We start from the raw sequence: 18,101 nt of genomic DNA, 5'->3' as shown, positions 1-18,101 counted from the left end.
GTGATATTATGAATATTATTGTTAGGAACATTAAAATAGATAGAGAGATATAGCAGTATGATATTTTACATGAATCAAATCGAATATGAATTAATATATGTTTTAATTGCGTTTTCATTCATTTTGTAATTATTAAGCAAAAGAAACGAATTCGGATAAACTTATTTTGTCGGTTGTGTATAGCGTGATTACAGTTTATATACGATGATTTATTCAGCGCTACCAATGTTTATTGACTCTATTCATTTATCTTAAAATTCCAGAAGAAGTTCACAACTGTGTTAAAACTACATGTTCAGGTCATACAAGGAAATATGCACTGAGGTAGGTATCGGAATTCTTGTCAAGGACGACTATCTGGCTACAAAGAAGGCCTCTACACAATATCAGAGCTGCAAGGAAATTCTGTAAACACCCCTACACAACCAGGGATATGGAACATGGTTAGGGATTCCAAAGGAATGTCAGGAATTTCCAACGTCCTCCTGATTGTCCGTCCATCCATATTAGCCTAGCATACCGTTGATTGATTACAGCGTACTTATTCAACGAACATTACTACTGTAACACATTATTTGCATATGTCAGAAAGTTTACCTTAATCTAGCCTTCTTGAATATTATTTATTTGTGGTAGAAACAGGTCACACAACTACCGGTTGTTGGATATGGAATTTGTTTCACACTCGTTAGTTGTCTTTTTTAAATTCTCTCGCTTAAGTTTGTGTCTTTTGAAAAATAACTCACTCATCTGTATAAATTCTATATCCAACATCCATCTTTGTGTAACCACTATTCATCCCATGTTTGTATGTATTTACCTACAGTAGTAGCAGTCGGTCTGTTCAGTTAGTCATCCCAATGTACTTTATACGATTTGTTTGGAATTACAATATACTGTAAACCAAAATATTTTCACTTGCGACTAAATTTCGAGTATTTTGCGAAGAATTCGAAAATGCGACAGAATATTGCCCCGAAAATAATTGATAAAACGAAATTTAATCGGCACCAAAATAATTCTATTTGCAGTAATTGTTGTTAAAATAAACAAACAATGTTTTCTCGATCCTGGTTACAATATTTATTAGGTTCTATTTCTACTATGTGTATTGTATGTAAGTTTGCATTTGTTGATTTCATAGATTAGATCATTTTTATTTGTGAAAGCTAATTTTCCATAATCTCGAGTTTGAATACAATCAGGTTTTGAACAAATTATTTCATTCACATGTTTCGAACAAATGTTAGATTCACATGTTTCTATTCATGAATAGTATGTATGTTTTATTATTTCCTTTCTAAATGCTTATTTTTATCTATTAAAACAGTAGATAATAGACGAATTAGTCATGTTCTTCAGTTACAAAATCTACTTACTTTTAACTATTACCACCATTGAAAAGTTTCAACTTCTTATTTAACAAAAATATCAAAGATAACTAATTGCGTCCAGAAAAAAAAAATCCATTACACTTTGCCCTATATGGAATGAAGTATTTATTGAGCATGTACCAAAATCGAAATAAATGATTTTATATTTATCTTTATGTTAATTAGACACACAAATACACAATTAAACGTCAGTAATTGTTCAAATGATGATTTTCTTTTATGCTCAGTCAGTGGTGGAGCATCTTTATTTTCTATGCGCGCTTTTTATACATATTCAACAATGCAAAATATAGTTACCGTTTGGCCGAGTATCTACGCAGGATAAATATTTTGCATTTTAGAAGGAAAATAGAAGATTTGTTTTCAATAAGCGGGTTACAACTTTTCTCCATCATATGTTTTATTCATTAAATAATATTTGGCCATCACATCAGGGTCCAACGAAATGACGAAAATACTTTTCCCGCAAAAATAACCGACTATACGGTATGCATGAAAGCGATAAATTACGAATCATCTACCTATTACTTATTAATGTTTTCATCTAAATTCTGACCAGCTTTGCCCTCCTCCAACAATCGTAGATGTACCTGCAGACGTTCCAGTTCAGCCTAGAGGTAATAGAGATAACATATATAAGCAAATAATATTACACATTTTTATGGAATGTTTTATGAATGGGTTATGACATGTTTAATGAAATGTTTAATGCATGGATTAAAATGTATTATGCACAGCATTATGAACATCCACTTAACATATTTAATTTGTTTAAATATATAGAATAAAACTCGACCGAGTCCTAAAGACAAATTATTGTACATTTAATGATGTCACAATTGATTTTCTGTGGGCAAAATTTATGAATATGCAAAAATATAAGGGTGAAGTTACTGGATCTGATATCAGCCAGAATACACGATTTTAAATATTGTTTGAACAATGTCGATTTCTAGCTATGAAGTATCTTACTTCTAATGAAGAGACTTGAGTTTTCAATTTTTCTACTTCTTCCTCTGCCCTGCTACGTGCCGCCTTCTGTTCCTCGATTTTCTTATCTGCGTCCATCTTTACTGAGATGATTACACCTGTAACAAGGCAAAAATATTCATGACGAGGACAATTACTTAACACCTGTAAAAAATAGCAATCTTATTCTGTTAAAAACTCCGTTCAATAGAGGATCTGACATCATCCCATAAGGGGTCATGTTCGGATGACCTTTATACCACGTGTACTTCAGATCACAATAATTTTCTATACTTTACTTATCAATTGAAAACGCCACTTCGTCCAAGTATACGTATTTATCTAGCTTTGTTGTGCACTTTGGGCGAGATGACTACATACGGTAAAATAATTCTGGCAGCTTTTTCAAACTAACTAGTCCCCGATTGGAAGTTTTGTCGATATTTTCAGATTACTAATTATCTGATAAGCATAATCTTATACTCGTGGCTAGATAGCATGGAATTAATTATTTGAAAAGCCGCTGGGTAAAGGCTTCTGGTATATCAAATTATTAAACTCTTTTAATAAAGTTTATAGCCACGAATATAAGAACATATTACTTATCCTCCATATATAGACTTACCGTTTATGATCCTTGTGATTCTCCATAGCCGAAGTATAACCATGAGACCGGCTGCGTCTCTGGCCGCTTCCGTAACATTTACGAAGGAGAATATTATATCTAAGGTGAAGGAAACCAACACAACTATAGCGTCAAACACCTGAAATTAAATCCAACACAACTATAGTGTCAAACACCTATAATAAAAACACAACACAACTATAGCGTCAAACACCTGGAATTAAATCCAACACAACTATAGTGTCAAACACCTATAATAAAAACACAACACAACTATAGCGTCAAACATCCTAATAAAAACAACAAAGCGTCAAACACTAAAAAAACACACACAACTATAGCGTCAAACACTATAAAAAACAACACAACTATAGGTCAACACAATAAAACACAACACAACTATAGTGTTAAACATCTGTAATAAAATCCCAACACAACTATAGCATCAAACATCTGGAATAAAAACACAACACAACTATAGCGTCAAACATCCGTAATAAAAAAAAAACAACAAAGCGTCAAACACGTAATAAAAACACAACACAATATAGCGTCAAACACGTAATAAAAACAAAACAACACAACTACCTCAACTCTGAAATAAAAACACAACACAACTATAGCTCAAACACTTAATAAAAACAACACAACTAAGTCAAATGTAATGAAAAATATGTTTACTGAATAAAAAGACAACGCTATAAGCGTCAAACATCCGTAATAAAAAATAAAACAACGAAAGCGTCTAACAACCGTGATAAAAACACAACACAACTAATGCGTCAAGCGTCTGTAATAAAAACACAACACAACTATAGTGTCAAACACCTGGAATAAAAACACAACACAACTATATTGTCAAACACCTTGAATAAAAACACAACACAACTATAGCGTCAAACATCTGGAATAAAAACACAACACAACTATAGCGTCACACATCTGGAATAAAAACAAAACACAACTATAGCGTCAAACATCTGGAATAAAAACACAACACAACTATAGCGTCAAACATCTGGAATAAAAACACAACACAACTATAGCGTCAAACATCTGGAATAAAAACACAACACAACTATAGCGTCAAACATCTGGAATAAAAACACAACACAACTATAGCGTCAAACACCCGTAATCAAACACAACACAACTATAACCTCAAACATCTGAAATAAAAACACCACACAACTATAGCCTCAAACACATTAATAAAAAACAACACATGGAATGAAGTCCAGCAATGTTTGACATGATAATTAGTATATTGTCTTCTCCTACTTAGCGCCCAGCATAAGAGGAAGAAGTCAGACGACTGGTACGCCCGTTGTCAGTATAATGTGACCGGGTGGAGTGTGTTGCTTGATATCTTCAGCGGCATGCTTCAGTGATATGGCACTATAAAAAGGGCAGCAGTTCAACTATACAAAACACACAACAAGAAGATACAACTGTCTCCCAAAACACGCACTAAGCACTCCACTCTCGTAAGACACCGCACACATAGGAGGATGTCCTTTAATGACCACGGCTGTTAATAGGACATTAATTTAACAAACCAAATAATTGCTATATATTAAAATCACCTCACCTCTGCTTTATGTTTAAGTAGATGTGTACCCTCGGCATATATCTTGGCCATAACCTGTAGTAGACGAAAGGAATAAACGAAGACAAGGGAAATGTATTGAACATTGGGCATAATAACAAAAAGGAAAAATATATAGAGTTATTGAGCATATTCATTTCATGTCAGATAGTATTCTCTTTTCCAGGAACATTCTAGCATTTGAAATTGAAATCAAACTTAATATAGATAGTTGAATATAAGACTTGATAAATTGAAGCCCATACATTGGCAAACATTTCAGCAGACGAAGAATACAGTTTATTGTCAGCCATTCTCACAATATGAAGAGATAGGCTCTGTTCGCATTTTCAAGTAGGTAACTTTTCAGAGCGATACTTATTATTTGTATAACGCATAATTCATAAGGATTTACTTACTTAGTTAAAAAACAACTATTCACAAGACACATACCTCAACGACAAATATTGAAAGTATCGTAAGACTTGCATAATGGAGTATGTGTTCAGCAAATTCTTTGTTGGTGTGGTGATGCGCGTGCCCTGACGTATGGTTGTGACCGGTATGACTGCTGTTATAATCTAAATGGTCGGCATGACTGGCTACCATGCTATGGGAGCTGTGTTCCGAATCAAGATGAGCATCAGGATGTTCCTCGATTGGATAGGACGTGGAAATAATATCTGTATAATGATCCATGGTGTAGTTCATGCTGCTATTAAGCATAGGCGAATGAGACCCGCCAATGTCATTTTCAGGTACTGCAAATGACAAGATAAAAACAGAATAATATTTTGCTAATTAGACTAATAACGACTGAATAGAGGATATTACATACATAATTGTTTTGCGCAAATGTTGAGGATATCTAAGTGAAATAAAAAAAAAACAGGTAGAAGCACAAAAGTCAATGATATTTTCATTCAGAATTATCTACACAAATATAATGCTTTATTTGGTAAATAATTTCATATGATTTGTAGCGAGAATTCAAACGGAACTCATTCACGTACCTCGTGATAACTGATAACATGTGTTTGGTACGTGAAATCATTTCCATGGGTGATGGAATGATATTAAAAGAGGATATTCCGCGCCAACGTCATGTCAACGGGAAGTTAACAAATAATTACGTTCCATTACTACTAGAGATACCAGTACCGCGCAAAAGTTATTGGGCACGAATTAGTCATATTGCTTCAAGAAGATGATATCCTGTCGATTTTGTTGTTGTAGATTCAAAATATCCGTTTCACCACCTGCTCCTAATCATACCAAGACATCAGTATAAAGCTCAAATTTAGCCCAATATGTCGGATTAATATCTTTCATATCTCCATATTATTATATAATTGTCTCAAAGAAAACATATAATGGCAAATATTATGACATATACCGGTGGAAGAGCGACAATGTGGTGACAAAACAGAGATATTTGAAACACAGACAGAGATAAAGCTGACAGAGACATTTAACATGCTGTCCATAATGAAATGCTCAAATTTCATTGATTTTACCAGGCATTACACAAACAAGAAAGCCGTAACAAAAACAGATTTAAATCTCGTTTCTTAAAAAAACTGCCTCAAAGCTCGTAAATATTCTGCATGATTATACAGAAATCAATTAAACAGAATTTTACCGCATGGTCATATCGTCTGCGTCAATTCGCAACTTGTTATCACAACGTGTAACAGCCAACATAAAACTGTGGATCTATAATGCCATATACGTCTTAAATGAGTGTTTTTGCTTTCTCTTATCCTGAATTTGCATATTATTATCAGTTATCTGTCCTTGAATGTAGATGTAGTTATTTATTGTTACGTCATATGTTTGCGAGCGTAACGTCAGATTTTTTCAGTACATCAACATGAGTTTTCGCACACAAAACAATGAATAGCTTCTCGTAAGGGAGGTAACTCTTCAATACGCATATTCTTACACAGATTAATATATAGAAGCGCAAGCAAGTTTCTATTTACAATATACAGGGTACACTGTAAACGTATTACAAAACATTTTATGGATTTGGCACCAAAAATTAAAACATTATATTAATTATAAAAATATTTCTTTTTGATATGTCGGTAGTAATGCGATATTACATTTGCACGAATATGACATGTTTTTATCTGTTCAAAATTAATTACCAAAAATAAGTAATTTTGTATTAATCAAAATTACAATCTGACACAGAATCCCACATTACACTTACTATGTATCATTTCCAGGTCAATAAGGAATTCGAGGATGACGATGATACTATCGAGGACAACTAACGAAATGATACCGTACTGAATAAGATTACTCTTCATAAACTCGGCTAGTCGCTCCCGAGTACTGAAAGAAAGCAGAAAAATATTTGTTACATCAATATAGTAATTTTGAAACAAAAGGTTACAGTTGCAAAATCCCTACCTCGTTATTAGCCTATGACCTCAGGCGATGGTCATTCTTCGAAAATCTTATGTTAACTCGTTAGCGTAAATCAATTCCAGTTTTCCGTCTACGTGAGGAATTGTGTGTATTAAAGGTGTATGTGTTTTGATGTTTTATACATTTATGTATTCAAACTGTGACACCGTAAACTAGTGGAACTCTTGTCCATCATATAGTGCTCATTACTCACTGACGAATGCTGCAAAAAACAGCGAACAGTACACTCAACCCTGTCATATTATACTGACAATGGGTAAATAATTGGATCCACTCTCTTCATACATAGAGATAATCAGCAGCAGATACTCCAACTTTTACAGACTATATTGTGTTTCGTTAAGGGGATAGGACCAAGAGCTTTCCTTATGAGGACAAACAAAATACTGCCAAAAAGGAGGCAGTGTCAAGAGAGATATTAGACTGACAAAAAATAAGGGGAACAAAGGAAAATGCACAATTTTGTCGCATTTAAGAGCAGCAATGGGGACAAAAGTCAAACACCTACCTGCGGAAGGTACAATTTTTTTCAGTTTTTATTGTGTTCCCCGCCATTTTATTCATGAATTATTGAAAAAATTAGCAACTTTTAATGCTTACATGTAATCATTTTTAAGATGATATATGGCTTAAAGCAAATACAGAGGTAATACACCGATTGTTGAGCAAAGAATGAATATATAATTTGTACTCATATATGTAACATATTGCAGCATTCCCAGTTGTGTAATTGCATTATTTAGGAAATATGATTTTCCATTTGTGCTATATTTATCCAGCAGTGATCGCTGATTAGATATAACGGAAAGTAATTAATAATCTATGTACTTTTAAAGTGAAAGCAACTAGCAGTTTGCGGAAATGGTTTGCTACATTTATTTCTTGGTAATAGTATGGTTAGAGCATCAGGAATGAAATAAATATTATATTCAATGAAAATAAAATTAAATTAAAATAAAGGTACATATTTATATCTTACACCCTAAATATTATGTAGGTTCAAAATAAGACGTTTTTATAGATTGTTTTTATTCTGGTGTTTTTGTATTAATATGTGAGGTCTGATAATGCTCCAGCGCTGATGAATGTACTTTTCTTTGTCAAAATTAGGAGCAGACAAATTTTTTTTCGTCAGCAAGTAAAATTACGTACACCATTACCATCAATGAAAAGAATCTATGACACTATGCTCTATATGGAAGGATGTACCGATTGATAGTATTAAATTCTAGTAATGACAGAGGATTTAGCACGATGTTATGTTTTCTACGTTGTTGGATATACACGATATTGTATCAAAGGTCCACTATCATAATTGTTACGTCACAAAAACGCACCTACTGAGTCGATATTTAAACGTTGACATAAACATGGAAATCAATTCAGAGCATATCTCGATATTGTATTCCTTATCTAAAATACGAATGAGTGCAGTGAAAAATCAATGGAAAATCAAAACATATTAGGATTTCTTTAAGTATCAATAGTACAAATGTACATTCTGAGATTTACTATATTGAAAGTTAGGAACATGTAAATAACTAAATACAAATAATTGCACTGATATATAATTGTACAAAATAGTTTATCACATTACTGGCCCGTCCAGCTATGTTATACGGCCATCTCATTAAAATCGTAAGACACATAATCTAAATATGGCGTCGCATGATTGTCTCATTAGACGGCAATGCCACATTCGAGCCAGATTTCTACTGTTTTATATAAAGATGTAATTTAAAGTTTTACTTATATTTCTATTAATAAAAGTTGTGTGATAAATAGAATCTTACACTCGTGATATGGAATTTATCAAACTCGTTAGATAATTTAATATGCCACTCGCCGAAAGGTCGTGACATATCAAATTATTGAACTCTTTGATAAATTTCATATCACATAGCCACTAATGTAAGATCTTCTATTTTCGCCTGCTTGCTTTTATATATAGCTATTTATAAACTATAGGTTACTAAATACGCTGCCTTGTTAATGACAGTTTTTCTTCGGATGTACCAAGCGATAAGTCCGCTACTTAAGGTCTCGTCTGAAGCTCTTCGGTATTTGTCTTTAATTTGTAGAAGCAATAAAGCCGGGAAAGTCTAGGTTTTGTAGCCTAATTAAAGAACTCTACACGGTTTTGTAATCTTGTGTAATGTGTAATAGATGACTGGATGCCGTGGGTCAGTGATATCTGCGAACCTCATCGCATCAATACTGATACATGTGCGTGATTGATACCCACAGATTCATGCTACCAACAAAGACATAAGTCACCTGCCACTTCCTCCAAAGGCAGCCCATAACGGCATAACGTTAAAGGCAAGCTCAATCTTTCTTCACCTTTTTGTGTGTCATAACTGATCAGTCAAGGACATGTTTAAATCAGCTCAAGTTGCATTTCTATTTTAAAGCATAATGAAGGAGGCTTTTAATTAGAGAAGCTATTAAATATTCCTTTACAAAGATATGTTTACTTCAACTGGATTCTTTTATGGCTACGTATATATGTCTGCCCTTCAGAATAGACTTTTTACAGGCGTTATATGATGACCTCATTTATCTATTATTATTTTTTAATCTTTTCTGTTTCTATCCTAGATAAATTTCTGCCTACATTCTCATGGCATAGCCGCACTTTTGGTCTTTCGTTGAGAACTTTTAGAAATACGTAGAGTACTTAACCCTGATTTAGACTATACACCGTAGACTATAAAATGACAGTTCAGCTTAGCGCATGATATAACTGGAATGATGATAAGTTACACAGGTTTCCGATAGTTTTTTTTTTTTTGCGGGTCTTAAACCTGTGGTTGGTAATTGTACATTCTTACTGTAATCTAATTTCTTTCGCGGCTACTATATTTCGCAATTTCCATTTCAAAACAAGTTCGCAAAGATTAACGTTCGCTGATTTAAAATCCGTATTATTTTAATTGATGTTTATATCAATGAGTAAAGATAAATATTCTCGAGTTTACATAGATAAATCGCATGCGAAAAACAGTTAGTTTAAACTACTGGAAATTCAATTATATTAATACTTAATATACTGATTTGCTTTTAATGGATAAATGAATATCAGAAAAAAACACAGTAAAATGCATGAATGGCGGTTTTAATCTAGAAAATAACGCGAGATCCAATTTTACAAAAAGTTATATTATTGCGTTGTTATAAGCTACAAAAATAATGTCAGTGACATCATTATGGTAGGTTTACAACAGTGATTAATGTCGTCAAGCAAGATTAACCCGTACTTTTGTAAATATAGTTAAATACTGTCAAGCAACTAATTATCGCGGTGACTAATTTTCGTGTTTTCCACGATAATTTAGGTTCGCACGGTTTGGAAAACGCCCTATTGAACTTGTAGCTGAAGTTATTTCTCGACGTTTTACTTTCTAACTTTCTAAACCCCGTGTGAAATACGGGAAATAAGCGGGTTCGAAATTATGAATTTCGAGTTGCACATATACATTGATGGTGAAGCTACATTTAACGCTATAGGGAAACAATATCATGTAGTAATAATACTAAATGCTTATTTCGTATGTTACTCATTTTGCTTCCGACTTGATATAGTATATTAATATATGTCTTACATTTTATCGAACTTTTCAACCTTGTAACTGCTTTTTTATTAGTATCACAAGTCATAAAATAAAACAAAAGCAAAAAAAAGGAAGTTGTGATAATTTAAATTTAAAAGAAATAGTTCTGACATAATATATGGTGGTATATATAAATCGTATGATGATATATTGACTTACGGTGACCAGTGGGAACACAGTCTCACCCAAATAGACTTTCAACAAATCATTAAATTCATATGCAACAACAATATTTTTCGTAGAAATGTGCCAATATCATCTACAAATGCCTGACATAGCTTGTGCTGCCATTTACCACCTCTTCAGATCCTGTTTCTGATTATTGATGTCCTTATTGTCTTGTCTCGTAAATTTTGCACCATTAATCATGCCAATACTTTATTCTGCTGATTAAGCGTTATCAGTATTAATTTTATTCATTAATGACTAACTTTTATGTAATGCTATTCATCGCTTTTTGTTGTTTGCAAATACAGTTATTCAAATTGTTTTAGTTGGGACGAGGCACGCAGCCTGTCAACTGATCTGGTCATGCATATTAAACCTTTCCCTGCTTATGTTTTTAAAGTGGCACAGGAACGAATTTTTGGAAACTTTACTACAATAAACGGTTACAAACAAAAGCAAGAGAGAAACATGGTATGGAAATCCTAATATGGCTTTGTTTGGTTTGGTTATATTAATGTCTTATTAACGGCCAGGACCACTTAAGGACGGCCTCTTGTGTGTGTGGTGTCTTGCCTGTGCGAAGAAAGAAGTGCGTTTTGTGGATGACTATGGTATATTCTTGTTGTGTCTTTTTGTATAGTGGAACTCTTGCCCTTTTTATAGTGCTATATCATCGAAGCATGCTGTCAAAGACACCAGAAAACACACTCTACCCAGTAGAATTATGACAACTGGCGAAACAGATGTCCACTCCCTGTATACTGAGCGCTAAGCTGTAACAGAAACTAAATACGTTGGTGTGTCTCGGCCATCAAAACGTCGATGTAATGAGAGAGAAATACTCTTTTGTAAGTGGATTTGAAGGATAGGGATATTCTACCCTCAGGATCACAAAATGTTGTGACTACCAGGTAGAATATCCCTATCATTCGTATCCACCTATATATTTAACTGGAATTATTGATCGATGAACATTTTGTAACTTTTAATAAACGCAAATATTCAAATAATACATCGAGTAATAACTGTATTTCCTATTCATTATAATACTAGGCTTTTATACCCCTCCTAAATCTCTGACCTTTAAGAATCCTAGACAAACATATTACACGGTGATTGCACCGTAGGAACATGGCGTAATAGCTATAAAACAAAGAAGCCCTACCGAACAGCCATCGCAGAGTTGCTAAGCTGATCGATATCGAGAGAGAGGAATTCATTTATGTCAAAAACATTTAGATTTTTTTCTCCGATAAATCAGAGAAGGAACAGGTCTGATCTCATTCATGCAATACTTGCACTGTATAACAGAATGATCCTTTCGAACAATTAAGCATAATTGGTTAGCAACAAGGATGCATTACACACAATTAAATGATTAGTATGTTCAAATTTAAGTACGTGACTTGTTGTTATTATTATGATAAATGTTGAAGTAACATGACACGAGAAGTGGTTGTGTACATTTGACGACACTATGCCAAAATCTAAGATTATGATCTCATAACAAAAGAAGAAAAAGTCAATATGCTAGCATAATACCAATTGCAAAAAGTTAGAAAAATGGGTATAAAACAACAAAATGATTTGGTTTCGTTCTTAGATTTTTCGGACATACAAGCACATACATTTACATTGGAATGGTTGCTTAGTGGACAGACATAACACCCTATTAACAGCTCAGGTAATTAAGAATTGTCTCCCTTGTATGTAATATGTTACCTGTTTTTTTCTGCGTTTTGAGGAGGAGGGGTCTACATCCGGGCAATTGGGTGATTTGTATAAGTTGTATATCGATGTAAAATAAAGTTTATTTATTTATTAGTATGTTTGGGTTGTGTCACCTTGTAATAGTAGGTCTCGTGTTTTTCTAAAGTGCAATCTCACTGAAGCATGCCGTAAAGATAAAATAGTCATGGTATATCATCGCTAACATTTAATCAAGCATATAACTAATAAAACAGTACAAATCATTAACATTGAAACAGGTTCAAGTATGACCAACACATCAAGCGACCAGCGGTATTGCTAAACTAGTATTGCTCAATTAACCACGTTGAAGTGTGTACTGCACGTGTCCGGAAATGTCCGTGCTTATTTGAAGCGTGTATTGAAGCTGCACGTGTCAGGAAATGTCCGCGCTTATTTGAAGCGTGTACTGCACGTGTCAGGAAATGTCCGCGCTTATTTATTTTTATGGTTTAGAACATACAAAGTCAAAGTATCCCATGTTGTTACATGTTCGTGCTTGGTATATGGCATATATGATATAAATTTGTATGACATATCTATTTGTTTATTTTTTTGTTTATTTTAAGTCCTATTAACAGCCAGGGTCATGTAAGGACGTGCCAGGTTTGTTGGTGGAGGAAAGCCGGAGTACCCGGAGAAAAACCACCGACCAGCGGTCAGTACCTGGCAACTGCCCCACATGGGATTCGATCCCGCATCCCAGAGGTGGAGGGCTTGTGGTAATATGTCGAGACATCTTAACCACTCGGCCACCGCGGCCTAATATATATTTATATTAAGTAATGCCGAACAGTGCATATTGGATAGCCCATATTATTTCGATTCCAAAACGATTGATGATTTTATAATACAATTTCTTTCTCTGCTACAGAAAAGGTGAGCTTTGCTATGCTTTATACACCCTTCAATACGAATGTCTTTAAAAATGAATGTATACTCTTGGACTAATTGAAATTTGAGATATTTCAGAACAATTATGAAACAAATGATACGAGTTCCCCAATGAAATCAATATTATTTACTAAATTTTTATATTTTATAATATATACAATCATGGTTTCATTGTTACCATGAAATCAATGGGCAAATATACACAATAAACATTTCATACAGTATAACATATTTCTCCATGAATGAGCCTTTTGTGGCCGGACTTGTCAACACGACTCTCTAGCAATAATAGGTAAAGATTGATATGACACTAGACCATAATCAGTACTACAAAGCATATACAAAATGATGGATATTATAGTTAACATAAAAAACAATGGTACCTGACTTTAGAAAAATCAACAATATTATTGTTTTATAATATTGCGATTATTTCTTTAAAAAATACACATGATAAACAACAAAATATTTTTTAAAAAACAAATGATTTGCAAAAGTAGCGATGTCGCGTGTTCCATACAAAGTGTATATATAAAATCATACCTTTTGATTTCTGGTTCTGTACTTCCGTGTTCAGCTGCCAAGGACAGTTTTTCCAGCGACTCCTTGTCTTCCATGACTAGGGCCATTTTGATCTTCTTGTTCTTATTTATATGTTATCACAAGGTAAGGTAAACAATACCTAGAAACCAAGACTCGGAATTCACAGAATTCTTTAGATAATAATACTGATAATCACCGTTGATTTTGTTTCACATAAGAAAATATTGAGCTTTGTGTTCTCGTAAGAATCAGTGGTTGATTGAAATCTAATAATTTAATGACAATAGTTTTATTTACTCCTTCTCATGAAAGCTTGGTGGTCAGATACACAACACTGACTTACACAAACAAACATCCAATTACATATAGATTTGGTTTCCATGCATAACGTTACAATGTCTATCAGCTGAAAACAAGCTTGATTTCTTGAAGTAAACGCGTCTGAGCTGGTATCCTCGTCAACGCTTGTCGCCAGTATGCAAGAAATAGAGAGACGAAGTCCCCTTAGATATCAAATATAGCGTGCTCGCTGTGACTGCCAATTCTCCTCGTTCGCAGCAAATCCTTTCCTGTTTTCAAGTTAACTGATGTTGCATTTCAGCATAGAGGTAGCGTCTGGTTACAAATCAATTCGGGTTGATTAAAGCAACACATTTTTTCTTTGCAATGCATGACATAATGTATATAGAGATGTTGAAATTCTTGAATTTAAAAAAAAAAAGTTTCTTGAATAAAGATATTCAAAATGATCAAAATCAGTATTGCATGTAATAATTCACGCAAAAATGTAATTATTTTATATTTTCCCCAAATTCTATAACTTTTTATTCAAGAAACTATTTAACAATTATCTTTTAAAGATGCGGTTTATGTCCAAAATTGAAGCCAATCGATACACCCAATCTATTTCTGATTTTAGTGATGGTAATATTAAAGATGCTCCACCGCTGGCAAATGGTATTTTTTCACTTTAAAAAACAGGAGCAAACGATTTAGTATTTTTCTTCATTTACAAAAGTTACTTACTTTACACCATTACCAACATTGAAAAGTTTGAGATTCTAATTTTACTTCAAGTTTAAAATATGAAAACTAATTAATTGCATCCCGAAAGAAATCAGTGACACTATATCCTATATGGAATGAAGTACTGATTGCGCATGCACCAAAGGCATTATATTATTTTTTGTGTTAATTAGGCATATATATACATGATTAAACACCAATTATTGTTCCAATGATTAATATCATTTATGCTCTGTCGGCGGTGGAGCATCTTTAAAGGATACTTAATACACTAAATATAGTTCCTCTTCGTAGATAATGTAAATATATGCTGTCTATATTGCCCTGAATTAATGAATGTTGAAGAAACATCTATTAAAATTCCACGACTTTTTCGGCCATAAGTAGCTGTTAAATTTTTCAACTAGATCCATCTCAGGGTATGAAATTACACAGTTCTGTTTGCTGCTATTGCTCATTGGCCATTTACATTCACACCAGCCGCCAATTCAGCGTTCATGATAAATAAGGAACTATATCGCCCGTGAAATATTTCTTAACATCTTTGTTGATTTAATAGACAGGCTACATATCAGCACCATTCTGTTCTAGTTCTGTCTGGCGGTTGATGTAACCAACAATTATTGCTAAAAATCCAAAATCGGAAAATCGATAAGACATCAGTTACGTAATGTTCACATCTATAAGGTCTTGGATGACACAGATTCCGTATGTGTTTATCTTTACATGAACGTATGTTTCACTATTACTCCACAGCTTGCACATCGATTATTTCTGATTTTACACTGAAATAATTCCTTAAAATAGGCGAATCTTCTGTTGACAAAGCCCACTTAAGCATCCGTCAATATAAATCGTGTACGTATAGGCATCTTGAGACTAACGTTGTCGTTGAGATCGATGAGTGATCAGACGTGGAATATGTCGTGTTGTACGGTGCCACCAGTGTCTGGTAGGTCAATCTCTTTATATGAACGAGCAGGAATGACGCAACTTAAGCTAGTAGTCTAGGGGATCTCAAGGGAATGAGAATTTACACATTTTTGTATTTCTTGATTTCTTACGTTCATAGATCCATACATTAAATGACGTAAATAATTACAATATATTTGTTATATTCCAATTTCTTTTTGAATAAGGATAACCAATGATTAAAACATAACCAAGTTTAAGCTGTCGGGTTGCAAGCATAGATAAAACCATACAGTAGCATACGATATATAATACTCAGTTCACCGAGTTTTCGATATATTTTAAGATGATATGCACTCTATAGACACCAATCGAGTATTCCGAACGTATTTAGTTGTATGGGATATAAATGCCCTGCTGGACATCCATCTTCGCTTACTTAGGATGCAGCATGACTGGGCGTGTAATGATGCTACGAGACACGGCGGACATGGCAACCCCTTATTGGTTAAACCCAACCTGCCTTATCTCATGACGAGAACATACACGTAGTAAATAACAAATTCTGTATCAGATATAGCCTAAAGGATGATCATATATAACAATAAGAATATCGCCCTCATCAAGCGACACCTAATATGAAAAAAGTATATAGACGAATAATAAGGCGGTGACAAATACAGAAAATGTTTCTGCACAAAATTAGTATCAAACGTTTTAAGAATTGAATTACCTTAAAGTTAACACATTTACTTAATAAAAGACAATTATCCCACGTCGATCCTCGGGTTTTAGACATGGTGCACACTGTCGATTGTAATAAACCACTTCCCCGAGAAAGAATTAACAGAAAACCATAATAATAGTCATCGATTGGGGAATAATAATCAAACTACAATAAACCTTACCACAGCCTGTTTCTGTTTTAAACAACTTGGACTTAATCATTTCCCTTACCAACATTTGCATGATGTTGTTTAGTGCCCTTTAGTATACCGTAGTTTGTGTGTTTAAGCTAGGCTTGTATATGGCGCATTGTCTTTTTTTCCAAACGAAAGTACTTGATAAGAATACTTTTGATTAATATCGATCTAAATAAATGATATAATATACCTTAATATTGTTGATCAATTTTCGTGTGAGATTACATTTTGCATGTTTCGTTGTGGAGGAGAAAATCGAGAAAATAAATCGTTGGAAAAGTTTTTTAAAACGCAGATTAAGTATATTAAAGGAATATGTTTTCATTTTGATAATGTTATGGTAATGTAATGGTAATTAAGCATGTGTAAATTATGTAATACGCCGGGATAACATAATTTGACCACGCACAATTAGCATTATTCCCTCATAACCTTTACATATTCAAAGTTATTTCCCTTATTGTTTTCTGTGGAAATGAAGACTTTTCCTTTTGTCACAACCTTCATTTTTTCAGAAAAATACTGTAATTGTTTTCTTAGCATACCGTCTTTGTCAGCTCTTAGATTCAACAGCTGGTTCAAACGGAACGTATCGCCTGTTATCGAGACTGAGGTGTTCCGAGGTTATGCGGGAAGTCGCGATTTTTTGCTGCCAATATTGGTTCCAAGTGATCGCCCCATAACAGAATATTTCCGCCTTTTTCGGTATTATCATACAATGATAACGATATATTTAGTTGTTGAGAATAATATCAGTGTTAATATAGAACAATATCAGTCTAGACAGCGAAATGAAGAGACTTTCCATTACAGTGGTGATCCATAAAGCCTTTTTTGTCATAAAATATCCCGACATTTTTGTGTACCGTCTTCGAGTCCTGATGGTATATCTCTGTCTTTATCATGATGTCACAATATATGTCCATATCATTGTAAAATGATGGTAAATGCAGACTATTACTATAGGAATTCAATATCGGGTATAACATGTGAAGAAATTACACGGATGTGTACCCCTTCAATGTCAGAGCAAATATCGTAGTATACACAATACAAAATGTAAAGTCACTTGCGGTACCCGCGCTGTTTGATTGACAGCTGGCGATCTGTCAATTACCGGAAGGTGGGTCTAATCGACGTCAAATCGTACTTTAGCCACATCACTTTGGTATCTCGAAACCCCTGTATTTGATATTAAGTTTACTTCAATACATTAACATTATCTTAAAGAATATAATACTCGAATCGTTCACAGCC

At 33.7% G+C, this 18,101-nt stretch overlaps 1 protein-coding gene across 1 annotated transcript; it reads right to left on the bottom strand.

Moving 5' to 3' along the window:
* Positions 1 to 1,091: 1,091 nt before the first annotated feature.
* On the bottom strand, positions 1,092 to 18,068 carry LOC138333595 (voltage-gated hydrogen channel 1-like). The gene is made up of 7 exons (XM_069282063.1): positions 13,984 to 18,068; positions 6,795 to 6,919; positions 5,030 to 5,337; positions 4,580 to 4,633; positions 2,989 to 3,127; positions 2,367 to 2,482; positions 1,092 to 2,005 (listed from the first exon to the last, which is right to left on the bottom strand). The coding sequence occupies exons 1-7, from the start codon at positions 14,067 to 14,069 to the stop codon at positions 1,919 to 1,921; spliced, it is 915 nt and encodes a 304-aa protein (XP_069138164.1). The 5' UTR covers positions 14,070 to 18,068; the 3' UTR covers positions 1,092 to 1,918.
* Positions 18,069 to 18,101: the final 33 nt, after the last annotated feature.

Source organism: Argopecten irradians, chromosome 10, assembly GCF_041381155.1.
Source record: "Argopecten irradians isolate NY chromosome 10, Ai_NY, whole genome shotgun sequence".
In the NCBI taxonomy this organism is placed as follows: domain Eukaryota; kingdom Metazoa; phylum Mollusca; class Bivalvia; order Pectinida; family Pectinidae; genus Argopecten; species Argopecten irradians.
The sequence above is the reverse complement of the archived record's forward strand: the minus strand, read 5'-3'. Positions and strand labels throughout refer to the sequence as shown.

Excerpts from the sequence above, each read along its gene's own strand:
- LOC138333595 (XM_069282063.1), bottom strand. The coding sequence starts at position 14,069 with ATGGCCCTAGTCATGGAAGACAAGGAGTCGCTGGAAAAACTGTCCTTG. Across the intron at positions 6,920-13,983 it reads ACAGAACCAGAAATCAAAAG|TACTCGGGAGCGACTAGCCG; the intron begins GTATGATTTTAT and ends GCTTTCTTTCAG. Across the intron at positions 2,483-2,988 it reads AATCACAAGGATCATAAACG|GTGTAATCATCTCAGTAAAG; the intron begins GTAAGTCTATAT and ends GCCTTGTTACAG.